This window comes from Salvelinus sp. IW2-2015, linkage group LG4q.1:29 (assembly GCF_002910315.2).
Source record: "Salvelinus sp. IW2-2015 linkage group LG4q.1:29, ASM291031v2, whole genome shotgun sequence".
Lineage (NCBI taxonomy): Eukaryota > Metazoa > Chordata > Actinopteri > Salmoniformes > Salmonidae > Salvelinus > Salvelinus sp. IW2-2015.
Genome location: NC_036842.1, coordinates 20951123 through 20973643, shown reverse-complemented (window position 1 = coordinate 20973643; position 22521 = coordinate 20951123). Strand labels below are relative to the sequence as shown.

Sequence of the window (22521 nt, the reverse complement as noted above, 5' to 3'; positions counted from 1 at the left end):
TCACAGAAACATTCAGTGCAGCCCCCCACACGTCATATCACAGGTCTGAGAAAGACTAGGAAGAGGCGCCCCCTGCCTGCTGTCACTGTTCTTCCGTCCTGGTCCTTGGAGACCCACAGGGTGTGCAAGCTTTTGCTCAGCCATAGCATAACTGATTCAACTTCCCTTGAATCAGGTGTTCCTGCTGGGCTAGAACAAAAACCTGCACACCGTGTAGATCTCTATGACCAGGTCAAGAGACGATCAGTTAAATATTGACAATAATCTGGAAGACACAATTTCAGCAGTTGCAAGCCTTGTGTTAAACTCCGTGAGAGTTGAATAAACAAAAATACAAGCATGCAGTACACATTCCAAACTGAGACGCTGAATTTGATTTACACAAATCTGAGATTCCACAATGATCCACTAGAGGTCAGGAGTTCCTCACAAGGCTTCATTTCGGCGAGCGCTACAATAATCTTTAAGACAAATACAATCATTACATATTCATGTATTTTTATTACCTCAGACAATTGTCATGTTATCAAAAGGGGAACTTCAAATTACACAAAGTCCAACCACGTGTCAATTCAATGTGCAACTTTGTTTTAAAAGCATCAAAACACAATGGGTGCTGAAACACATTGAAAGTATGATTTTGAGTCCTCCAAAACTCATAACAAAGTCAAGCAACCTGGATGGTCAACAATAAAGACAGAATGAGAGGTTCATGCTCCTTATAGCCATTATTATTGTAAGACATAGTAATTCAGCACAATGCTTGGCATTTTCAGTTGCCTTCGAAACCTATTTCTGAAAAGGTTAATCTGTGAAACTGGAGTCTCCAACTGCAATGCTGCATCATGTACATTTCAGAAACTAATCAGATATTTCCACTTTTCAGTTGAACCTCCTCTTTTCTCCTCTCTTCTCCCCATCCTCAGTTGGTGGACTTGGGCAGTCTGTAGACGCCTGCGGACACGATGAGCTGATGGTCTCGCACTTTCCTCTGCAGGAAGGCCTGCAGCTCGTTCACGTCCATCTCTGTGACAATTGGTCCCGTGGCAACGAACATCCTGAGCATGGAGTGGATGCGCTCTAGGGTCATGGTCTCCAGGTTGGTCAGCATGGCCTGGATGTAGGCCCAGAACAACTGTACCAACAACCACGCACACAGGGGAGAGAGAACACTGCTGTTAGGGCTAGCTTGATTTGTATTTGACAGGAGATTTGTATTTGAATTCCATGCCTCCAATGTGTGTGTGTGTGTGTGTGTGTGTGTGTGTGCGCAATGCACCTGTAGTTTCTCCTCCCTCTGCTCTGACTGAGTGGTGGTATTGGAGTCTCCCTCCTCGTCACTGTCAATCAGCATCACCCCTCTCTCAGGTCTCTCCCGGGACGAGCCTGTTTCCAGGACAGAGTAGCGCCCCCCAGCCTCCTCCTTTAGGACCCCCTGCTGCTGCCACAGAGCCAACTTCCTCCTCACCATTTCCTGGGGCACGCCCAGGACCCCACTCAGATCCTCCAGAGTCCACGAGCCTTCAGGACACATAGACAGAGAGAGCGATGGTAAAGGTAAATCTTAGTTACTTGTACAATGTTTGTATGCATTGATAAGTTGTACATAAGGCAGCCTGTGATGGCCATAGTACTAACTTTTGTCTTGGAAGTGCAGGATGATGGCAGCGTGGATGGGGGACACAGTCAGGTTAGTCAGAGTCCTGTCCTCCAGCTCCACATCCAGGGTCACTAAGCCCAGATGAGGCTTCCAGCTCAGGGTCCTCATCGCCTGGGGAGGGAGAGCGTTTGAAGTATGGAATGACATTTTTAAATAGAATGTCCCTATTCATTCTCAGTTGGCCTGGCTGCCAGTCTGTTTATAAAGACTTGACTAAAGAAGAAACAGACTGGCACCCAGGCTACGGCTCCATCATCAAGTACCTTGAGTTTCTCGTAGCGGTGTGTGTAGGCCTCCATGGCTTGGGAGGCCAGGGGCGGGAGCTCCATCTTCTCCTCCTTCAGTGTGGGCCAGAACTCAGAGGACAGGATCATGGCTGACAGGGACAGAGGGGGCTGCTCCTCCTCAGCCAGCCTGGACTCCTCCTCACGGATGTTGGTGTTGATCCTTCGTGAGTCAGCCACGTCCTGGAGAGAGAGAGGGAAGAGAGGAGAAGAGAGTGAGGCTCTGTCCTAAAGTGCTCTAATGGCCTCTTTTCCTCATACTGTACTGTCCTGTGTCCTCAGCTTTTATCCTATGATAGATGGGACTGCATGTATTTTTAAAGATACTGCTTTGATCAGTGGTGATTAGAGTATGTGAGCGGATCGCAGCGTGTCCAATTTGACTGGAGGTGGAGCGAGATTCCCCAAGGCTGGAGCCTCCAGTAGCACTCACTTCACGAGCTCAGGCCATGCCCGGCCCAGCATGCATTTGTAGTCCACTTGTGTACTGCTATATTCCCTTGATTTAGCTACTGTCATCCAGTTTGCTAAATATTTTCATAAACAAACTGATAAAACAGGAGGACTAAGAGCAAGAGAGGGAGTGCAGTGATGTAGTCTCCACAACTAAATAATAATTGTGGAATCTGAAAAGACATGTATTCCCGAAAGCATGATGGTGTACTTACTACATGCACATGCTAACAGAAAGGAATGAGGTTGGTAGCTAGCTAAGTGTGTCATTGTAGCAAAGTATTTATAAACAAAAAAAATCAGATCTCTTAAAAGTTTTGTTCAGTATTCGTTCCTTTATCTATACAATAGGCCATAATTGATTTGGCACCAAAAAGCCTGGCAGTTTTCCATTTTCCATTATGATAGGGTTATTTTACCTAAAATCCTTTAGGCTTACCTGTAGAAAAAACAACAACAACTATGCACCCTGCCCAGCCTGGCCCAAAGGGTGTTTAGCATCCCCAGTGGCTCTGCAAGTGTGGAGAGGATATTCTCCACTGCTGGCCTTCTCTCCAGGCACCATCGCATGAGTCTGTAGTCACAGACTCTGGCCAAGCTCATGTTTCGAAAAATTAGGCACTGTAGACTGAGCCTAATAAGGCATTTTTCATTTAATTTGTATTTAATTTTAAGTCACCGCCTATATGCGCAATTTATAGACTAAAATGATTTAATACAACAAAATGTTGTTTAAACGCTGAGCACTTAATGTCCCCGACTCCCTACCAGCCTAGTGTGTTGCACTCGCAAATGCTTCACCATGTATTTCTTTGTAGGCTATAGCCTTGAAATAATTGAAATAATATAGCCTAGATAACACATTTTTGTTCCATCTTACACTGTCTGGCTCCTGACTTATTTAGAATGTTTATAAGCTGGTTAATATGACATGTAGCCTATATAAAATTATGAGCGCTTCTTACAGTCACCTTTTCCTGTTGTTTTTAAAAATACTTTTCATTCAAATCATATGGTTTGGTTTGAATAGTTCAAAACCAAATGACCCCGTGACCCAGTAGTCACAAAAATAGATGAGTGTTGGTTAAATTGTGACTTTAATGAATGGAGCGGCAGTTTTTTTCCCAGTGAGCGAGGAGTGATTTTTAGCAGAGCGGTTTGAAAGGACGTGGAGCACCGGAGTGGTGCGCAAGCACGGCTCCATGAGCAATGAGCATGATTTCCCACCACTCAACTCCGCTCACATACTCTGATGGTGATCAGTTGTGACACAGCTAGGGAGTCATGATGTCAAAGCTCACGCTGGTATGAATGGGAACTTAAGGAGACACAGAGTAGTGTATGTACAGTACTTCACCTTCAGCATCACCTCGCAGTAGTGCATATGGGACTCTCCGAATCTCAGTTTGAGCAACTCCACATTACGAATCTCCCTGGAGGCACATGAGAAAAGTGACTTATAGAACAAATATGGAACGATTTCACTCACCCAAAATGACCAGACAGAGAATACATTATAATCAACAAGACTACCAACACCAGTATATCTGCGTAATAATAGTGACTCCAAAGTGTCTCAAGTGTGTAGATGGATGCTGAGTAGTAGGATTTCATGGTGTGCAGTAAAGGAGTGAAGTGAGTAATGTACAGTATAGCAATGGGATACATGCCTTTGGAGTGCAGGTACTAGCTACTGTACATGAGTGTTGCATACCTGGCTGTATTGTAGTTGAACTGGTGGAGCAGCCTGTCTGCCAGGACAGTTCTGTACTCATCTATGAAAATCTCTTTACTGCCATATATGCTGACCAGAAGAGTGATGATGTCAGACGAACGTCGCTTAGACCCTGTCTTGTCTGAGAGAAGAAGGAAGATGATTTTGCATTTAGTGAAAGAGATGTGTTGGAGAGGTGTTCTTTCGGAGCAATTCTAGTTCAATACAGCAGAAACAGGAAACTGACAGTTTGTCTAGTGTGATGACAACCTGATAGTGATAATCATATACAATACATCTCCAATGGATAATTGGAGTTCACAGAGTAAAAGAATGCAGTGTGTGTAAGGTGGGTACACAGAGGGTTCGACCTGTCACAGCATCTTTAGGGTCTGGGGTCCATTCCTCTGGGTCGCTGCCCTCGTCCTCACTGTCCTGGGTCTCCAGGGTCACGGGGTCGGCACGGGACAACTCATTGGCCAGGTCACTGCAGCCCTCCGCATCTCCAGTAAGGCTGGCCACTATCTGACGCACTGTATCCTCCCGCGTCCTAGCAGCGGCACACAAACGTTACGTCAACATCACAGCAACATGCTATGGGAATCAAATCAGTAAAGTAACAAATAAAATATCTGTCACATAATTCGCACACAACGTGTAGACTAACAGTGAAATGCTAACTTATGGGCCCTTTCCAACAATAAAAAATTGAATATAGAATATAGAGAAATAAAATAATAACACAAGGAATAGATACACAATGAGTAACAATTACTTGGCTATATACACGGGGTACCAGTACCGAGTCGATGTGCAGTGGGTACGAGGTAATTGAGGTAGACACACCAAATATACAAACATTTGTGGACACCCCTTCAAATTAGTGGATTCGGCTATTGGTACTTTTTAACTTTATTTAACTAGGCAAGAAGGTTAAGAACAAATTCTTATTTTATAATGACGACCTACACCGGCCAAACCCTCCCCTAACCCAGACAACGCTGGGACAATTGTGTGCCACCCTATGGGACTCCCGATCACGGTCGGTTGTGATACAGCCCAGGATCGAACCAGGGTCTGTAGTGACGCTTCTAGCACTGAGATGCAGTGCCTTAGACAGCTGCCTCACTCGGGAGCCCCATTTCAGCCACACCCGTTGCTGACAGGTGTATAAAATCGAGCACACAGCCATGCAATCTCCATAGTTAAACATTGGCAGTATGTACGCCTTACTGAAGAGCTCAGTGACTTTCAATGTGGAACCGTCATAGGATACCACTTTTCCAACAAGTCAGTTCGTAAAATTTCTGCCCTGGTCAACTGTGCTGTTATTGTGAAGTGGAAAATGTCTAGGAGTAAGCCGCACAAGCTCACAGAACTGGACCGCCAAGTGCTGAAGCGCGTAGCGTGTAAAAATCGTCCGTTGGAACACTCACTACCGAGTTCCAAACTGCCTCTGGAAGCAACGTCAGCACAAGAACTGTTTGTACGGAGCTTCATGAAATGGGCTTCCATGGCCGAGCAGCCGCACAAAAGCCTAAGATCACCATGTGCAATGCTAAGCGTCGGCTGGAGTGGTGTAAAGCTCACTGCCATTGGACTCTGGAGCTGTGGAAACGCGTTCTCTGGAGTGACGAATCACGCTTCACCATCTGGCAGTCCCGGCAGACGAATCTGGGTTTGGCGGATGCCAGGAGAACGCTACATGCCCAAATGCATAGTGCCAACTGTAACGTTTGGTGGAGGGGGAATAATGGTCTGTGGCTGTTTTTCATGGTTCAGACTAGACCCCTTAGATCCAGTGAAGGGAAATCGTAACACTACAGCATGCAATTACATTCTCAACAATTCTGTGCTTCTAACTTTGTGGGAACAGTTTATGGAAGGCCCTTTCCTGTTTCAGCATGACAATGCCCCCATGCACAAAGCGAGGTCCATACAGAAATGGTTTGTCAAGATCGGTGTGGAAGAACTTGACTGGCCTGCACAGAGCCCTAACCTCAACCCCATCAAACACCTTTGGGATTAATTGGAATGAAGAGCAAGAGCCAGAGCCACTAAGAGCCAGGCCTAATCTCCCAACATCAGTGACCGACCTCACTAATGCTCATGGCTGAATGGAAGCAAGTCCCCATGGAAATGTTCCAATATCTAGTGGAAAGAAGAGTGGAGGATGTTATAGCAGCAAAGAGGGGACCAACTCCATATTAATGCCCATGATTTTTGAATGAGATGTTCGACAAGCAGGTGTCCACATTCTTTTGGTCATGTAGTGTATGTACATATAGGTAGGGATAAAGTGACTAGGCAACAGAATAAATCATAAACAATAGCAGCAGTGTATGTGACGAGTCAAAAAGGGTCAATGCAGATAGTTAAATAGTTAACCAATAGCTACCCGGGCTAACTATTTAGCAGTCTATTGCTTGAGGGTTGAAGTTGTTCAGGGTCCTGTTTGTTCCAGTAGAGAGCAATATTCTCTAACATTTGCCTCACAATGCAACATGTAAAGCGTTGGTCCAATATTTCATGAGCTGAAATAAAAGATCCCCAAAATTTTCCATACGCACAAAAAGCATATTTCTCTCAAATGTTATATAGAAATTTGTTTACATCCCTGTTATTGAGCATTTCTCCTTTGCCAAGATAATCCATCCACCTGACAGGTGTGGCATATCAAGAAGCTGATTAAACAGCATGATCATTACACAGGTGCATCTTATGCTGGGGACAATAAAAGGCCACTCTAAAATGTGCAGTTTTGTCATAACATAAAATAACACAGATATTGTTTTGTTTTGAGGGAGCGTGCAATTGGCATGCTGACTGCAGGTATGTCCACCAGAGCTGTTGCCAGAGAACTGAATGTCAATGTCTCTGGCATAAACTGCCTCCAACGTCGTTTTAGAGAATTTGGCAGGATGTCCAACCGGCCTCACAACCGCAGACCATGTGTAACCACGCCAGCCCAGGACCTCCACATCCGTCTTCTTCACCTGCAGGATCGTCTGAGACCAGCCACCGGTGAAATATTTCTGCATAAACTATCAGAAACTGTCTCAGGAAAGCTCATCAGCATGGTCATCGTCCTCACCAGGGTCTTGACCTGACTGCAGTTCTGCGTCGTAACTGACTTTAGCGGGAAAATGCTCACCTTTGATGGCCACTGTCACGCTGGAGAAGTGTGCTCTTCACGGATGAATCCTGGTCTCAACTGTACTGGGCAGATGGCAGACTGCGCGTATAGCGCCGTGTGGGCGACGGTTTGCTGATGTCAACGTTATGAACACAGTGCCCCATGGTTGGCGGTGGGGTTATGGTATGGGCAGGCACAGATGGCAATTTTAATGCACAGAGATACCGTGATGAGATCGAGGCCCATTGTCGTGCCATTCATCCACCACCATCACCTCATATTTCAGCATGATAATGTACGCCCCCATGTCACAAGGATCTGTACACAATTGCTGGAAGCTGTAAATGTCCCCAGTTCTTCCATGACCTGCATACTCACCAGACATGTCACCCATTGAGCATGTTTGGGATGCTCTGGATCAACGTGTATGACATCGTGTTCCAGTTCCAGTCAATATCCAGCAACTTCGCACAGCCATTGAAGATGAGTGGGACAACATTCCACAGGCCACAATCAATAGCCTGATCAACTCTATGCAAAGAAGATGTGTCGCGCTGCATGAAACTCATGGTGGTCACACCAGATACTGACTTGTTTTCTGATCCACGCCCCTGACTTTAAAAAAAAGGTATATGTGACCAACAGATGCATATCTGTATTCCCAGTCATGTAAAATCCATAGATTAGGGCCTGATGATTTTTCCCCAATTTACTTATTTCCTTATATGAACTTTGAAATTGTTGCATGCTGCGTTTATATTTTTCTTCAGTGTAAATACAGATTACAATAATACATGTGTACCCACCTGAGGTACTTGCGGATTGGTTGGCACGCAACCTGCAGGATGACCATGGACGGGTCCAGCTCCCGTAGGGCCTTTATAGCTGAGATGTACACAGTGATGATGTCAGAGGTATGGACTCCTAGAGGGGAAGAGGAATGTTGTTGGGATGGGATTCATATACACAAGTCTAGTTTCTTCTCTAACATTATGTTTGCAAACAACACTTAGTCTTCACTGCTTTAAATGTGTAACAGACAAAATAAACAGCAAACACCAGTCATTGTTTGTAATCCGCCATCGGTTCACTGACCTGGGTGAAGCAGACGGGTGTCAAAGGCTGTCTTAAGGGACGTGAGGAGCTGCTGCCTCTGATTGGTTCTCTCCAGGCAGAACTTGAGGTCATCGATGGCAGGCTTTGACTCAGGAAAATCTGACAGGGACAGAACAAACCACAGCATGTGAGGGAGAAGAAATAACCACAACTCTCCGCCCTCTCTGTATCTCCTTCCCACCAAATCTCTTCCCTATGCCATCAAGTGCCCAACACTGACTGCTTTCTCTTATTATTCACCACCTCCCTATCTCCTCTCTCTGTTCCCTAACCCCTCACCTCTGATGATGCTGAAGAGCTCCTCGATCCTCATGTTGACGTAGATCCTGCAGAAGAACTGGTGCATGTGACACCTCCAGCGCTGCAGCACGGCGTTGGCTGGCTGGCCCACCACCCCAGCCCCACTGCCTGTGCCGTTGGGCACCGTGCCCAGTCCACTGACTCCACCCACATCACTGGCAAACACCCTGCTCAACCAGCCCAACACCAGCTCTAGCCACTGGAGAAAGAGAGAATCAAAGAGGAATTTGAGAGAACGTTTTTAAGTAAGATAATAAGTAAAACAGATAAATTATCACATTTCTGAGATTTGGACTTGGTGTAGTAAATTGTTTGAAAAACAAATTTTATTTGGTCAGCGACCTATTCTGTTGAGTAAGGCAAGCTGGAAAAGTCAAACTTGTTGATAGGTCATGCCACTTTATTCTGTGAGGTGGTCCTCCCATAGACAGGCTCTTTGGTCTACTGTACCTCCTGAAAGTCGAAGAGAAAAGAGCTCTCGTACTCCCCCCTGCAGTGCTGCTCCATCCGCTGCTCTATCAGTTTGTGTAAGATGGACGTCACCGCCTCTGAGCTGACCCGCTCCAATAGCTGCAACCTGGACCTGGGGAGCGGGACAATCACACTTTAGCAGATTTGTAGGAAGAGACAACTGCACAAGAGACATTTTAAACACAGCAGGCACACAAAGGTAGAGATGTAGACAATGGTTAAGGAAGTGAACCCTGATCTAAGACATTTGTGATGTTGTTGTTGTTGTTGTCATATTTGAATGTAAGACATTAAGCAGTACCACAATTAGGGTCTAGAAAACAGAGCAGACAGTGACACAGCACCCCTCCATTCACTCACAGTACTTGGCTGAGCTCTTGCAGCTGCTCCAGGGCTTGCTGACACCAGCATCGCTGAGTGGGGACAGTGCAGCCCTGACAGACCCCCCCCTCAGGTCCCCCGCCCCCCTCCTCAGCCTCCCCTGCCTCCCCCTCCTGGGTCATGTGCACAGAGAAAGTCCTACTGTAGAACTCCAGTATTCTCTCCTGGAGCACAGCCGAGGGGGAGAACAGCAGAATGGCCCTGATGACGGAGAAGGCCCTCTCACGGAGACCCCTGGCACCAGGGCCACACAGACCACCCCGGCCCTCGTCCTGCCAGGTACCCAGCCTCTCCAACCCTCCTGGGGAAAGGGACATGGAGCACATTTTTACACATTTGACAAGATTCTGTTCAGTCAAAATTCTAGCATTATTAAGGGTGCATTTAACTGTAACTTGAATGTTTGAACCCACCTAGGAAAGGTTGCAGTCTGTCCAAAAGGGTACGGAAGGCCATGAGTAGGATCCTGGCCCTGTCCTTCTCCTCCAGCTCATTCTCTGGTTGCTTCATTCCAGCCCAGAACTCAGGGGCAATAGCAGTAGTAAGACGCACCTGCAGGGTCTCCATTAGCCATCCCTCCAGAAACTGTCCCAGGCTGTTAGAGCACAGCAGGCTAAGCCCCTCAGAGAGAGACTCATCAGACATGGTGATGTCATTGGATACTGGAGACACCTACAGACAGAGGAAATTGTTTATGTTCTTATAAACAGATACGGTCTATGGTGTGTATGTACATTGATAGGTCAACATTGGTCTTAGCTAGTTAGCTAATGCCTGGCATGTGTATCTGTTAACGTTAGCTATCTAACGTTACATGTCCAGCAGTCAACCACAGCGGTACAATTGATCTTATTTAATTCTCACATAAAAGGCAAGCAGGCTATATCAACAACACAAGGTACTACCGTAGGCAAGTTAGGTCCATCTACTCACCAGAGCTGCAGTTACGGTGTCCCAAGCAGAAGATAGCCCCTGTGGTACTGAGAATAACATCTCAGTAGAGTCCATCATCCCGGTTGGACCAGATTACTCAGCGAGAACCACTCGATTGTGTACTTACAAAGTTATTGTCTGTGTTATATCACTCACCCATATTAATAAGATGTACGTAGCATGGCTTATAAGAAATAGTAATATGTATCTAAAATGTAAATATAGATGCCATTTGATTGAAGTTATCGCGCTCTTGCTAAACCTGTGGCGCATAATAGTGACGTATGTGTGGTTGCGGAAGTCATAAAAGTGTGGCGGAAGTGTATGTGACAGTTTGTTAGCTAGTTGTCTTGGAAACTAGCTAAATGGAGGGATTTTGAAGCTAGTGAAGGACAGAGTCGTTGTCGAGAAGTCCATATCGACTGCCTAAATCTTTGCACAAATGAGCCAGTTTGCCAACTAGTTAGACCTAGCGAGAGTTATCTGTAGCAATACTTGGCTTCAAACTGCAAAGTTATCATTGAGTCGCTAACTAACGTAGATAGTACTCTGGCTGTGCGCGCCGGGAAGGGCCCTGAAGAGCTGGAAAAGTAAGTATAATCTACAACATCATGACCCAACAAGGAGCAGCGCTACAAACCTACAACAATGAGCTTGTCAAGTGTAAGTGAATGTGGCATTTTGTATATTTGTCGTTAAATAATTTGTCAGTAAACTTAGTGTTTTGACATAGACACCAAATCCGGTTTATAAAATACTACGTTGTTTTAGTTAACTGTTAGCTAGTTTCTACCTAGCTATGTCAATATGTTAGCTAGCTAGCTTCTTGTTTTCACTTGTTTGGGTCCGTTGTGGAAATATCTGTATTTTTATGCTGTACTTAGGCCCTTCAGGGACAAAGATTTACTGAATGTATCATATTTCAGCTCCTCCTTTTGGACAACTACAGCTAATTAGGGACGTGTGACTGTGAATCTGGTTAGTTAACCTTTGAAAGAGTACGCTGCTTCTATCCCATGCTTTGATGCAGCCTGTTTCTAGGCTCTGTCTTTAATGCGGTTTCCTTTTCTCCCCATAGAAAATCATTATTTCCCTAGGTGCATGTGCAGACAGTTGTTCTTTTTTTCCTATATCACTACACAAGAGTAAGTGTGATTTAGTCAACTGAGTTGTTGAAAGGGTAGGGAGGGGGATTAAAGAAGGCAGAATCATGTTATTCCTTAGTCTGTATTTTATAGGCAAGAGACGCTAGACTTGGACCCAGTCTGTGCGGGAGTTTACCTGTTTGGCTTGTCAAGGAAATATGTTTAGTTTGAAATACTTTTGTATTAATTTATTTCTTTAAGCCTTCATTTAGTTAATTACACACTTGTGACACCCAGTGTGTGGTTAGTGGGAGGGGATAGAACTGTTACAAGAATATTGGTATCCAAGTAGGTGTGTGTTTGTACTGCAGATACTGTCTGCAGCTATTCCAGACTACAGCAGACCCATCGGAAATATCCAGACTATAACTGACCTTGCTTTAGCACAGCCATCAAACCCCTGACACTTAGTTTAAATCAAGACATGGCATTCTGCTTGTGTAGAATTTAAATGCATCCAACTCTGAGTAACTGTTTCAGAGTCATGTATAGATGCCCATAATCTGACTAACATGACTGGTAATGTCAGAGGAATGTGATCTAGACTTGCAGACATCTTGAGTCTAGTTTAGCCCTGGTGTTCTGCTTCATAAGACTATTTTCATTGGAATTGTCAGTAAGATTAATTGAACCCTTGATTCTCAACCCACTCATTATAGTTTTGATAGATTTTATGTCAGCAGTTTTGAATCATAATGGCTGGCTTTGAAAATATAGGCTAGTATTATGGAGCTGATTCGATGGAGTGTTGATGCAACTAATGCCTATCTTTATACTGTGAAAGATCTTAGTCCGTAGCTATGGAATTAGATGTGACCTCTGGCAGTGGGATTTCATTAATGTATGATTGACTCCGTCTCACACACTTTCATCCATCACAGGCTGGAATGGGCTGATACAACAGGAAAGGGGTGCTGAGTGAGGGGGACCTCAGTTTAGACCTCCCCCTCCCTGTTATCCCTCTTACATTGTGCACAGGAAGTCTGACACATATTTAGAAGGATAGATTATAGGCCTCTAGGTTGTTTTCTCTTTAAAATACCCTGATTTGTTACTATTCACATGCTGTTGGGACTAGGAATGTAGGCCCAGGCTATATTTGTCGCTAAGCATTCATAATTATAAGTAATTGATTTAGGCTACAGCTACACTGTAAAAACAGTCACATACACATGAATTGAACTGAATACCATGGTCGTATCCACATTAATTGTACATTTACGCTCCATCTCCTAAACAGCCATTGTTTCCTTCTCCCCAGGTATCGAGGAGCTGTGCTCTAAGAGGGATGAGTTGAACCGTCAGATACAGCTGGAGGAGGAGGAGAAGGGTCGTCTACAACACGACATTCGTGTCCTCACTGAGAAGCTAAGCCGCGTCAATGAGAGCTTGGCCAGACGACTCACCGCCCGCGCTGACTTTGACCGCACCATCGCTGAGACTGAGGCTGCCTATATGAAGGTCAGGCCAGGGTTCAGGGGGTTTATTTTTCTTATGTTTAGGTTTTAACGCAAGTTTAGTCTCACAAAACCCTGAATGGACATGTCAGCTTTACAAGATCGCTCATGTTAATTTGACTGCAAAAAGACCCTACAAACGTACAGGGCAAGACATTTTCTGACTCACAAAAGAACCCTGGAATTACTTGTAATTCAAGACAACATACATCCCACGTGTTTTCTTATTATTCAACTCCCTTGGTGTTACTAAGAGCTTAATGGCAGAGCAAACAAACGCCCGTAAGTGTCGTTAATTAAAAACAACGGAGTGCTCAAAGTCAGACTTCCAATCAAATTGTTACACAGCACATTGTCATGCTGCATCTCATTCCCACTTACCTCGGGCTATATGGTATTTCATACTGAGGCAAGTGTTTAATTTAATTCATGCCTTATTCTCAGATTCTGGAGAGCTCTCAGACACTGTTGAGTGTACTAAAGAAGGAAGCGGGAAATCTCGGCAAAGCCACTGAACCCAGAGGGAAAGATCACTGATGTCCAAACTACCTTCCCTCTCACCCAGATACCAGCACTTCCCCTCACCATCTTATCTAGAACTGTTTGTAATATATTTATGTAAAAATGTTTTGAATATCTAATTCTGCTCTTTACTGGTGTACTTATTTTATATCAATTGAATTATTTTAATAAAGTTTGAAGATTCCCTTCAGTTGCTGTGTATGGAACCAACTCAAAAGTCCTTCCATTTGTTGTGAGTGCTGTGTCTTTCAACAAATACCCACACACACTCTTGGAAGATTCTGCCTTCACATGAGGGCTGGAGACTAGTCTGACACTGCAAAAGAAACTATTCACTGTCAAGGCTTCATCTATTTATTGAGCTTTCATTTGTACAGTTCTGACATCTTTTTTTGCCCAAATCATTGACAACTACAAATTTAACAGTAAGCACATCTGATGCTGGAGAATATTAGATGAGGCTTCCAGGTACACTGTTTCTTAACAGGAATATACAATGGTCCCAGGCTTCAATATTCTCTCAAGGGAATCCGTCTCACCGTATGATCACTGGAACATGCCATCATAAAGCTCTGGCTCTTGGTCCCCCGATTCAATTAAAGGCACAATTCCCAGGAAAAGCTTTTGGCCTTAGGGATTTGGTCCTAAATGCAGCAGTTGGCACAGATGAATGGCAGGTGTGCTCTATATGCTTTGAATCCAAGGGTTATCAGTGGACACTAACCAGTTATCATTCCCTGGTTTCCCCAATAGGGTTGTGGCAGAAACTGAGATCATGCATTCCTTATTTTCACCCCTTGTTTCTCATTGACGTACATCGATTGACAAGCACCCCTTTCCTCTTGCCTGTATTTCTTGTGAGGTGCAAAACAAAATCTAATCATGATACATAGTTACAGTATAGAGAAATGTTGACCCTCCCATAGCCAGTCCTGTCTAATCTAAACCCCTTCCTTTGAAGATGTTCAAAAAGCAATACATTGTGGAGTATAGAAACTGTACATCAATACTGTCCGAAGGAGTATGTTTGAGAATGCGAGTCCTGGCCAACACAGTAATAAACACTTGAGTAAAAATCTTGAAGACTTCATCTTACACTGGTCTCAGATAAACAATTGTGTGTAAGTTTCATATCAATGTCTTCATTACTAAAAATAGACCAGCTCACTCTGTGGCAGGGGTTCCCAAACTCAGTCCTCTGGACCCCAATGACTGCATGTTTTGGTTTTTACCCTAGCACTACACAGCTGATTCAAATCAACTATTGATCAAGTGTGTAGTTTTAAGACAAAAACGTGCACCTCTTGGGGTCCTGAGGACCAAGTTTGGGAAACCCTGCTCTATGGAATTTGAAAGTGTAGGAGGTCTGGCTGTAGAGGTCAGAAGCTGTTCACTGGTCAATGAAGTAAAAACATGGCCATGAGGACACACCCTTCCTTGTTCCATCTATAGCAACTATTTGACCCATACACTACACAAGAACGAGTATCTGACAGGCAACCTTTCAAACGCACATGCTGGTGAATTGTTTCAATAGTTGCTATTCTTGGTATCTTTCACACTTGGCAGTGTTCAAACATGAACACTGAAAGGGGGAAATTGTTTCTAATAGTATTCTAGACAATGGGTCTAATTCCAGGCTACACCAAGGCATTTATACTCTATTGTCCCTTTGACATTAAGCTTCTTGCAGAAGGTATATCAAATGGGCATGAGCTGCCGAGGCAATATTTGAAGCAGTACTTCACAGATCTTTGATGATCAAGTCTACAGAGCATTTCTTAATTATAAGAGGGAGTGTTGACATTCCCTTGCTCCTGGACTCTTCTGGCAAAATCTCCAACACAGCATTGGAAACATAAAAACTAAAAGGCACACAGAAGAAGCATACACTAAGGGGAACCAAGTCAATTGAAATCAGGTAGAAAAACAAATTACTAGTATTGTCGAACCCTTGCCGTATTTAAGTCTTGTTTAATGTTTGTTTTTGTCTGCCCATTCCCTATGAAGTGTGGCGTCCTCAGCCTACATTTTGGGACTCCATGACACAATAACACTGAGTCTCTTCTTTACCATGATAAGAATGGGCACTGATGGCTTCCTTGTTTAAGGAATTTGGTCACCACCACTACACAACTCCCCTTTACAAGAAGGAGACAGACACCATACACTGCATTCGGAAAGTATTCAGACCCCTTGACTTTTTCCACATTTTGTTGCAGCCTTATTCTAAAATGGATAAACAAAACATTTCCTCATCATTCTACACACTATACCCCATAATGACAAAGTGAAAACAGGTTTAAAATAGTTTGCACATTTATTAAAAATAGAAACAGAAATACCTTATTTACATAAGTATTCAGACCTTTTCTATGAGACTGGAAATTGAGATGTTTCTATAACTTGATTTGAGTCCACCTGTGGTAAATCCAATTTGATTGGACACGATTTGGAAAGGCACACACCTGTCTATATAAGGTCCCACAGTTGACAGTGCATGTCAGAGCAAAAACCAAGCCATAAAGTCGAAGGAACTGTCCATAGTGCTCCGAGACAGGATTGTGTTGGGACACAGATCTGGGGAAGGGTACGAAAAACATTTCTGCAGCATTGGAGGTCCCCAAGAACAGTGGCCTCCATCATTCTTAAACTGAGGAAGTTTGGAACTACCAAGATTCTTCCTAGAGCTGGCCGCACGGCCAAACTGATGGTCACTCTGACAGAGCTCCAGAGTTCCTCTATGGAGATGGTTGTCCTTCTGGAAGATTCTCCCATCTCTGCAGCACTCCACTCATCAGTTCTTTATGGGAGAGTGGCCGGACGGTAGCCACTCCTCAGTAAAAAGGCACAATGCAGCCCGCCTGGAGTTGTCCAAAAGGTACCTAAAGGACTCTCAGACCATGGGAAACAAGATTCTCTGGTCTGATGAAAYCAAGATTGAACTCTTTGGCCTGAATGCCAATCGTCACGTCTGGAGGAAACCTGGCACCATCCCTACGGTGAAGCATGGTGGTGGCAGCATCATCCTGTGGGGATGTTTTTCAGCGGCAGGGACTTGGAGACTAGTCAGGATCGAGGGAAAGATGAACGGAGCAAAGTACAGAGAGATCCTTGATGAAAACCTGCTCCAAAATGCTCAGCACCTCAGAATGGGGCAAAGGTTCACCTTAGAACAGGACAACGACCCTAAGCACACAGCCAAGACAACGCAGGAGTGGCTTCAGGACAAGTCTCTGAATGTCCTTGAGTGGCCCAGCCAGAGCCCGAACCCAATCGAACATCTCTGGAGACCGGAAAATAGCTGTGCAGTGATACTCCCCATCCAACCTGACAGAGCTTGAAAGTATCTGCAGAGAAGAATGGGAGAAACTCCCCAAATACAGGGGTGCCAAGCCTGTATCGTCATACCCAAGAAGACTCGAGGCTGTAATCGCTGCCAAAGGTGCTTCAACAAAGTACTAAAATGTAATTTATAAAAACTGTTTTTCTTTGTCATTATAGGGTATTGTGTGTAGATTAATGAGGGGAAAAAACTATTTAATCCATTTTAGAATAAGGCTATAACATTAAAATGTGAAAAAGTCAAGGGGTCTGAATACTTTCTGAATGCACTGTATTGTGGTCATTCCTGTTATACATACGCAGTATATATAATATGACAACAATGATGGAGACACAGAGATAGACATCAAGGCAGACAGAATGGAGCCAGATAGCCGCCTTCTAGAGATCGTAAGCCTGGAAAACCGCATTATAATGCATGATTATCTTCCAAGTACAGATTTCTTTGGACAATCAAATACAGTCTGTCAGAGATCTGGTTCAGACTTCACCGCTCAATGGCAGTCAGTGAGAGGAATTGGTAGTGGTTGAGAGAAAAGACAGATCAACTGTACATGTAAGGTGAGGACAGTCCAGCTGCTTGGGTTATGTGGTTGGTTGGTTGATGTCTATGTATCAAACTAAACAGGGTGTGGAAAAAGAGTGCTTTGATTGTGTTGGAGTGCGACTTGAGGTCCAATTCTGTTAAGTCTCACTGGGCACTGGTAGGAGTCTGGTCCCAGCCTGGGTTGTGTAACTGTGGTTCTGAGTCCAAGCTGTAGGGCAGTGGTCATTCCTGTTTGGTCCAGGCATATCAGAAGTACAGAGCAGGTTCACTTCTGAAATCTGACAGAGAGGAGCTGTCTGCTGGGATGAGCTGATATATATGGAATGAAGAGCAGGGTAAGGGTGGAGAGAGAGAAATAGAGTTACTTTAGTAAATGATGTGCTGCTATGCCATTCTGATACTTTTAAAGTAACCCCACAAAAGTTGAGGTTGATGAATGAATGTGTCACATCATATACAGTACAAGTCACAAGTTTGAACACACCTACTCATTCAAGGGTTTTTCTTTATTTTTCTACATTGTAGACATCAAAATCATGTAGCAACCAAAAGAGTGTTAAACAAATCAAAATATATTTTATATTTGAGATTCTTCTAAGTAGCCACCCTTTGCCTTTATGACAGCTTTGCACACTCTTGGCATTCTCTCAACCAGCTTCATGAGGTAGTCACCTGGAATGCATTTCAATTAACAGGTGTGCCTTGTTAAAAGTAAATTTGTGGAATTTCTTTCCTTCTTAATGCGTTTGAGCCAATCAGTTGTGTTGTGACAAGGTAGGGGTGGTATACAGAAGATAGCCCTATTTGATGAAAGACCAAGTCCATATTATGGCAAGAACAGCTCAAATAAGCAAAGATAAATGACAGTCCATCATTACTTTAAGACATGAAGGTCAGTCAATTTATAAAATGTCAAGAACTTTTAAAGTTTCTTCAAGTGCAGTCGCAAAAAACATCAAACACTATGATGAAACTGGCTCTCATGAGGACCACCACAGGAAAGGAAGACCCAGAGTTACTTCTGCTGCAGAGGATAAGTTCATTACAGTTACCACCCTCAGAAATTGCAGCCCAAATAAATCCTTCACAGAGTTCAAGTAACAGACACATCAACAGAGGAGACTGCGTGAAATCAGACCTTCATGGTCAAATTTCTGCAAAGAAACCACTACTAAGGGACACCAATAATAAGAAGAGACTTGCTAGGGCCAAGAAACACGAGCAATGGACATTAGCCAGGTGGAAACCTGTCCTTTGGATGATGAGTCCAAATGTGAGATTTTTGCCGTGTCTTTGTGACACGCAGAGTAGGTGAACGGATGATCTCGACATGTGTGGTTCCCACCGTGAAGCATGGAGGAGGTGTGATGTTGTGGGGATGATTTGCTGGTGACGATTTATTTAGAATTCAAGGCACACTTAATCAGCATGGCTACCACAGCATTCTGCAGCGATACGCCATCCCATCTGGTTTGCGCTTAGTGGGACTATCATTTGTTTTTCAACAGGACAATGACCCAAAACACACCTCCAGGCTGTATAAGGGCTATTTGACCAAGAAGGAGAGTGATGGAGTGCTGCATCAGATGACCTGGCCTCCACAATCACCAGACCTCAACCCAACTGAGATGGTTTGGGATGAGTTGGACCGCATTAAAGGAAAAGCAGCCAACAAGTGCTCAGCATTTGTGGGAACTCCTTCAAGACTGCTAGAAAAGCATTCCAGGTGAAGCTTTTTGAGAGAATGCCAAGAGTGTGCAAAGCTGTCATCAAGGCAAAGGGTGGCTACTTTGAAGAATCTCAAATATAAAATATATTTTGATTTGTTTAACACTCTTTTGGTTGCTACATGATTCCATAGTTTTGATGTCGTCACAATGTAGAAAATAGTAAAAATAAAGAAAAAGTAGGTGAGTAGGTGTGTCAACTTGACGGGTACTGTTGCCTCACCATAACTTCCCCTGACATCTGTGTGCGCTGGAAATTGGTGTCCCCCTGGTAAACAGGGTCATCAAGCTTATGTTCCTGCCAGCTGTTAAAATCCACAGTGTGCTTGGGAATGTAACTGGACAGATCTGAAGACATAGGAATGGGGGAAAGCACAATGCAAGTCTGTAGCACATTGGTTATTTATTATACATTATTTTTTTGCACGAGCTCATGTACACGTTGATTAAAGATTGGCAATAAGCTGTGTAATGAAAAACTAATCTAATTATACTGCATGTCTACTGTTTAAATGGGGAGACATTTATGGGAGAGCAGATAAAAACGACAGATATGTTTAGTTACAACTCACTGAAAGATAGTTTTTGCCTGCTGAACCCCAGCGGTTTCTTCGTTAGGATGTAATGCTAACTCTGACCAGTAGGTGTCTCCCATGCTACATCAAACAGTAGCAGTTCAGTGCCAAACCACCATGCAGCCATTTCCAGATTACTAATACATTGTATGGAATTCATTACTTTCCTTTTCCTTATCTTACCCTCTTTACCATTAGAATATGTTTCATTTAGTCAGTTTGATTACTTTCCCTTTAACTCTGTCCTCTTCTCACTCCAATTCCATCCCCTCCCTCTCATTCTATCCGTTTCCTGCTTTCCTTTCCCCTCCCCCATTCCCTCTCTCTCTCACCAGTGCCATTGCTGGTGTAGCTTGGACGAGGGATGTGGATGCGGCCCACCATGCTGGGCTGATCTTCCTCCTGTCCTCCTCCCTTCCCTTCCGCCGCCGCCTCCTCATCATCCTCCTCCTCCTCCTCCTCGCTGTCCCACACGCTGCTCTCTGAGGGGTACTCATAGCTGCTCTGCAGGCTCGACTCTTTGAACGATATCTTCAGCTGAGTGAGGGGGAACGGAGAAGTCAGTCAGTGATTTAAAAACACTCGAACATAAGACTCAGTGGTGAAATGGTAGGCCTGCTGTTTTCTATGGTTCTCTTATGTGTTGAGTGCTATGAATTGAATTGATCTCCTATCAGCACTTTCAATAAGTAAGTGTACCAGAGAGAAAATGTCAGCTTCATGTTAATTCATGTACAAAGCTTAACATCATTAGGCTAACTCAATGATTGGGATTTCCCCTAGCTCTGCTTGCCACAATAATAATTTTCTTCCTCAGCACTACAGAGTCAGTTTAGTATGATAGTACTGCCACAAAAGATTCAACGCTGCAGAATTAAAAAACTACCGGTTTATTGTGCATACTGTACTTTACTCCCCGATGACAGAATAGTTATATGACCACATTGAACAATAACAAAGAATTTTGTTTCCTTATTACTGTATCATTAAATGTAATTTGGCTTTTCGCATTGTCAGGCTGGCCTACTTTGATTGGATGAATTTCAACACCAACATTATATGGTATGTGTACGTGACCCAAACTGAACCTAGTAGCCTACACAAGCACATTATCTTGAGTTATTGGGGTTACCTTGAAGGCACTTGTAATTATGAGAATATGTGCTTGACCTGCGAGTTTAATTTGCCAGTGTCGGTCTCTAGTATCATAGCACAGGGCAGGTGGCAGCCTTGCAGGGGCTGCTAGCATTGTGATTGATGGCTGGAGAGCTCGTTGTACGACATCTCCGTTTGGCAACACCCCAGCGCAGCACAAACATGCCACCGTGGGGTGAGACTTTGTGGCAACATGTTGGAGAACGTGACTGTCAACTTCACAACAGCCAACCTCAATAGTCTGAAGGCTTAATGAAGCTCAAAACAACATTGACCTTTAATGGCTAATAAGCTGTGAAAATTAAGCGTACAAGTACACACACACACACACACAGAGTACTGCTGTGTCTCCCAAGAGTCAGCTGATGTTGGTGCTGAGGCTCTGATGTGCCCCTCTCCCCCCTTGGCTCCATCCCACTCAGTAGGCTCTAAATTGGCCCTAATCTCCATAACAAGGCCCAGCCTCACCCCCTACCCTAACTACTTCCCCAGCTCCAACTCCAGTCTGGCCTGCTAGACGTATGGATATAGGGCAAGACAGGGACAAAGTCCCTGTGCTATCAGAGAAACCTTAATGCACACAGGCAAAGTAAGCATTCTGTCAATGCAATCACAAGACATTAGAAATGTTCTCCTCTAAAGACAGAATTCCAAGCAAATGAGCTTAGTTCTTAATCTAGATCAATATGTTATAATTTAGTCTCATCAAAATGAGAATAGGCTATATCTCATACATTCAATAACTCAGTCATTTCTCAACTTCTCAGCCCTGCTGATACTGTATGCTTGGATAAAACAAAAACCCATTGAGGCGTGCTGCCTTAACGCTGATTTAGAAACTGCTTTCATTTTCACTTGTGGTACATTTTTCAGTTCATCATCATAATAAGCATGTGCTTTCAGAAGGGAAAGGGCATGCATTGAACTCTATTAATCTAAGCATTATAATTAGACAGTTTTATAAATCAGTCATTTTAATTCTTTACAATTAAAATTACTTTAAAACCCAAGAAAGATGCAGATATCATATTAGGGACAAAACCAACTTGTTTTTTAATCATGTGATCTATCAAGACAGTGGATTAGTTGTGTGTTTGGCCTGGTCATGGCTGAACCAAAGTGGCAGCCGTGGCCTTCCAGTGACAAAGACCAAATGAGGAGCACAAATAATATTTTTAAGGTATTAAATCCAGTCTAAAGCCATATCACTGGAGCTCCAACCCCCAAAAAACCATCAGCTTTACAAATCAGCTTTTTTAATGTCTAAAACCCTTGCTCTCTCCCAAGTTCCCTGATCAACTTAATCACACCAAAACATTTCACCACGTGGCCCATGTCCTGCTTTAGGAGTCTATCTCCATGCCAGAAGAGTGTATGAATAAAATCAGACTAGCCACGGGGTTAGCTTCCTCTCTGTGTAGATCTGGGCTGAGATGTCAGGGCTGCCCCTCTCGCTCTGCCCACCCGTGGCTATGAAGGCCTGTATTATTCAAGAAGTGATTGCTGTCCTCTCTCTGGGCACTGAGACAGGCCAACAGAGGGCCGATTCAGGCCCCAGGCTCTTCCCATTCACCACTGCACACTTCAGCAGGACAGAGAC

General features: G+C 44.0%; 3 protein-coding genes across 4 annotated transcripts in view; 1 reads left to right on the top strand and 2 right to left on the bottom strand.

Annotated features, from left to right (window-relative positions):
• Window positions 1-481: 481 nt before the first annotated feature.
• On the bottom strand, window positions 482-10730 carry anapc2 (anaphase promoting complex subunit 2). The gene is made up of 14 exons (XM_023984053.2): window positions 10449-10730; window positions 9929-10187; window positions 9495-9816; window positions 9114-9246; window positions 8643-8862; window positions 8343-8462; window positions 8054-8171; window positions 4483-4661; window positions 4112-4253; window positions 3755-3830; window positions 1924-2127; window positions 1639-1771; window positions 1280-1521; window positions 482-1135 (listed from the first exon to the last, which is right to left on the bottom strand). Exons 1-14 carry the CDS (start codon window positions 10524-10526, stop codon window positions 923-925), a joined length of 2439 nt encoding a protein of 812 aa, XP_023839821.1. The 5' UTR covers window positions 10527-10730; the 3' UTR covers window positions 482-922.
• Window positions 10731-10747: 17 nt separating this feature from the next.
• ssna1 (Sjogren syndrome nuclear autoantigen 1) lies at window positions 10748-13792 on the top strand. The gene is made up of 3 exons (XM_023984052.2): window positions 10748-11111; window positions 12855-13054; window positions 13495-13792. Exons 1-3 carry the CDS (start codon window positions 11060-11062, stop codon window positions 13585-13587), a joined length of 345 nt encoding a protein of 114 aa, XP_023839820.1. The 5' UTR covers window positions 10748-11059; the 3' UTR covers window positions 13588-13792.
• Window positions 13793-13910: 118 nt separating this feature from the next.
• Window positions 13911-22521, bottom strand: part of LOC111961633 (taperin-like) — a 31827-nt gene continuing 23216 nt past the window's right edge. Inside the window, exons 2-4 of one of the 2 annotated variants that reach the window (XM_023984051.2) lie at window positions 20099-20303; window positions 19415-19539; window positions 13911-17773 (exon numbers count right to left, since the gene is read on the bottom strand). In XM_023984051.2, the coding sequence (XP_023839819.1) occupies window positions 17711-17773; window positions 19415-19539; window positions 20099-20303 (393 nt within the window). In that variant the 3' untranslated portion in view covers window positions 13911-17710. Of the gene's footprint in view, window positions 17774-19414; window positions 19540-19763; window positions 19848-20098; window positions 20304-22521 lie in introns of those variants that run through there. The other variant, XR_002877014.2, reaches the window with a different exon arrangement.

What these genes read in the sequence shown, in the direction of transcription:
- ssna1 (XM_023984052.2), top strand. Translation starts at nt 11,060, where the DNA reads ATGACCCAACAAGGAGCAGCGCTACAAACCTACAACAATGAGCTTGTC. An exon ending in CAACAATGAGCTTGTCAAGT is followed by an intron (nt 11,112 to 12,854) that starts GTAAGTGAATGT and finishes CCTTCTCCCCAG; the next exon opens with GTATCGAGGAGCTGTGCTCT. An exon ending in CTGAGGCTGCCTATATGAAG is followed by an intron (nt 13,055 to 13,494) that starts GTCAGGCCAGGG and finishes CCTTATTCTCAG; the next exon opens with ATTCTGGAGAGCTCTCAGAC.
- anapc2 (XM_023984053.2), bottom strand. Translation starts at nt 10,526, where the DNA reads ATGATGGACTCTACTGAGATGTTATTCTCAGTACCACAGGGGCTATCT. An exon ending in CAAGAGCTCAGCCAAGTACT is followed by an intron (nt 9,247 to 9,494) that starts GTGAGTGAATGG and finishes CCCGCTCCCCAG; the next exon opens with GTCCAGGTTGCAGCTATTGG. An exon ending in AGAGGGAGGAGAAACTACAG is followed by an intron (nt 1,136 to 1,279) that starts GTGCATTGCGCA and finishes TTGTTGGTACAG; the next exon opens with TTGTTCTGGGCCTACATCCA.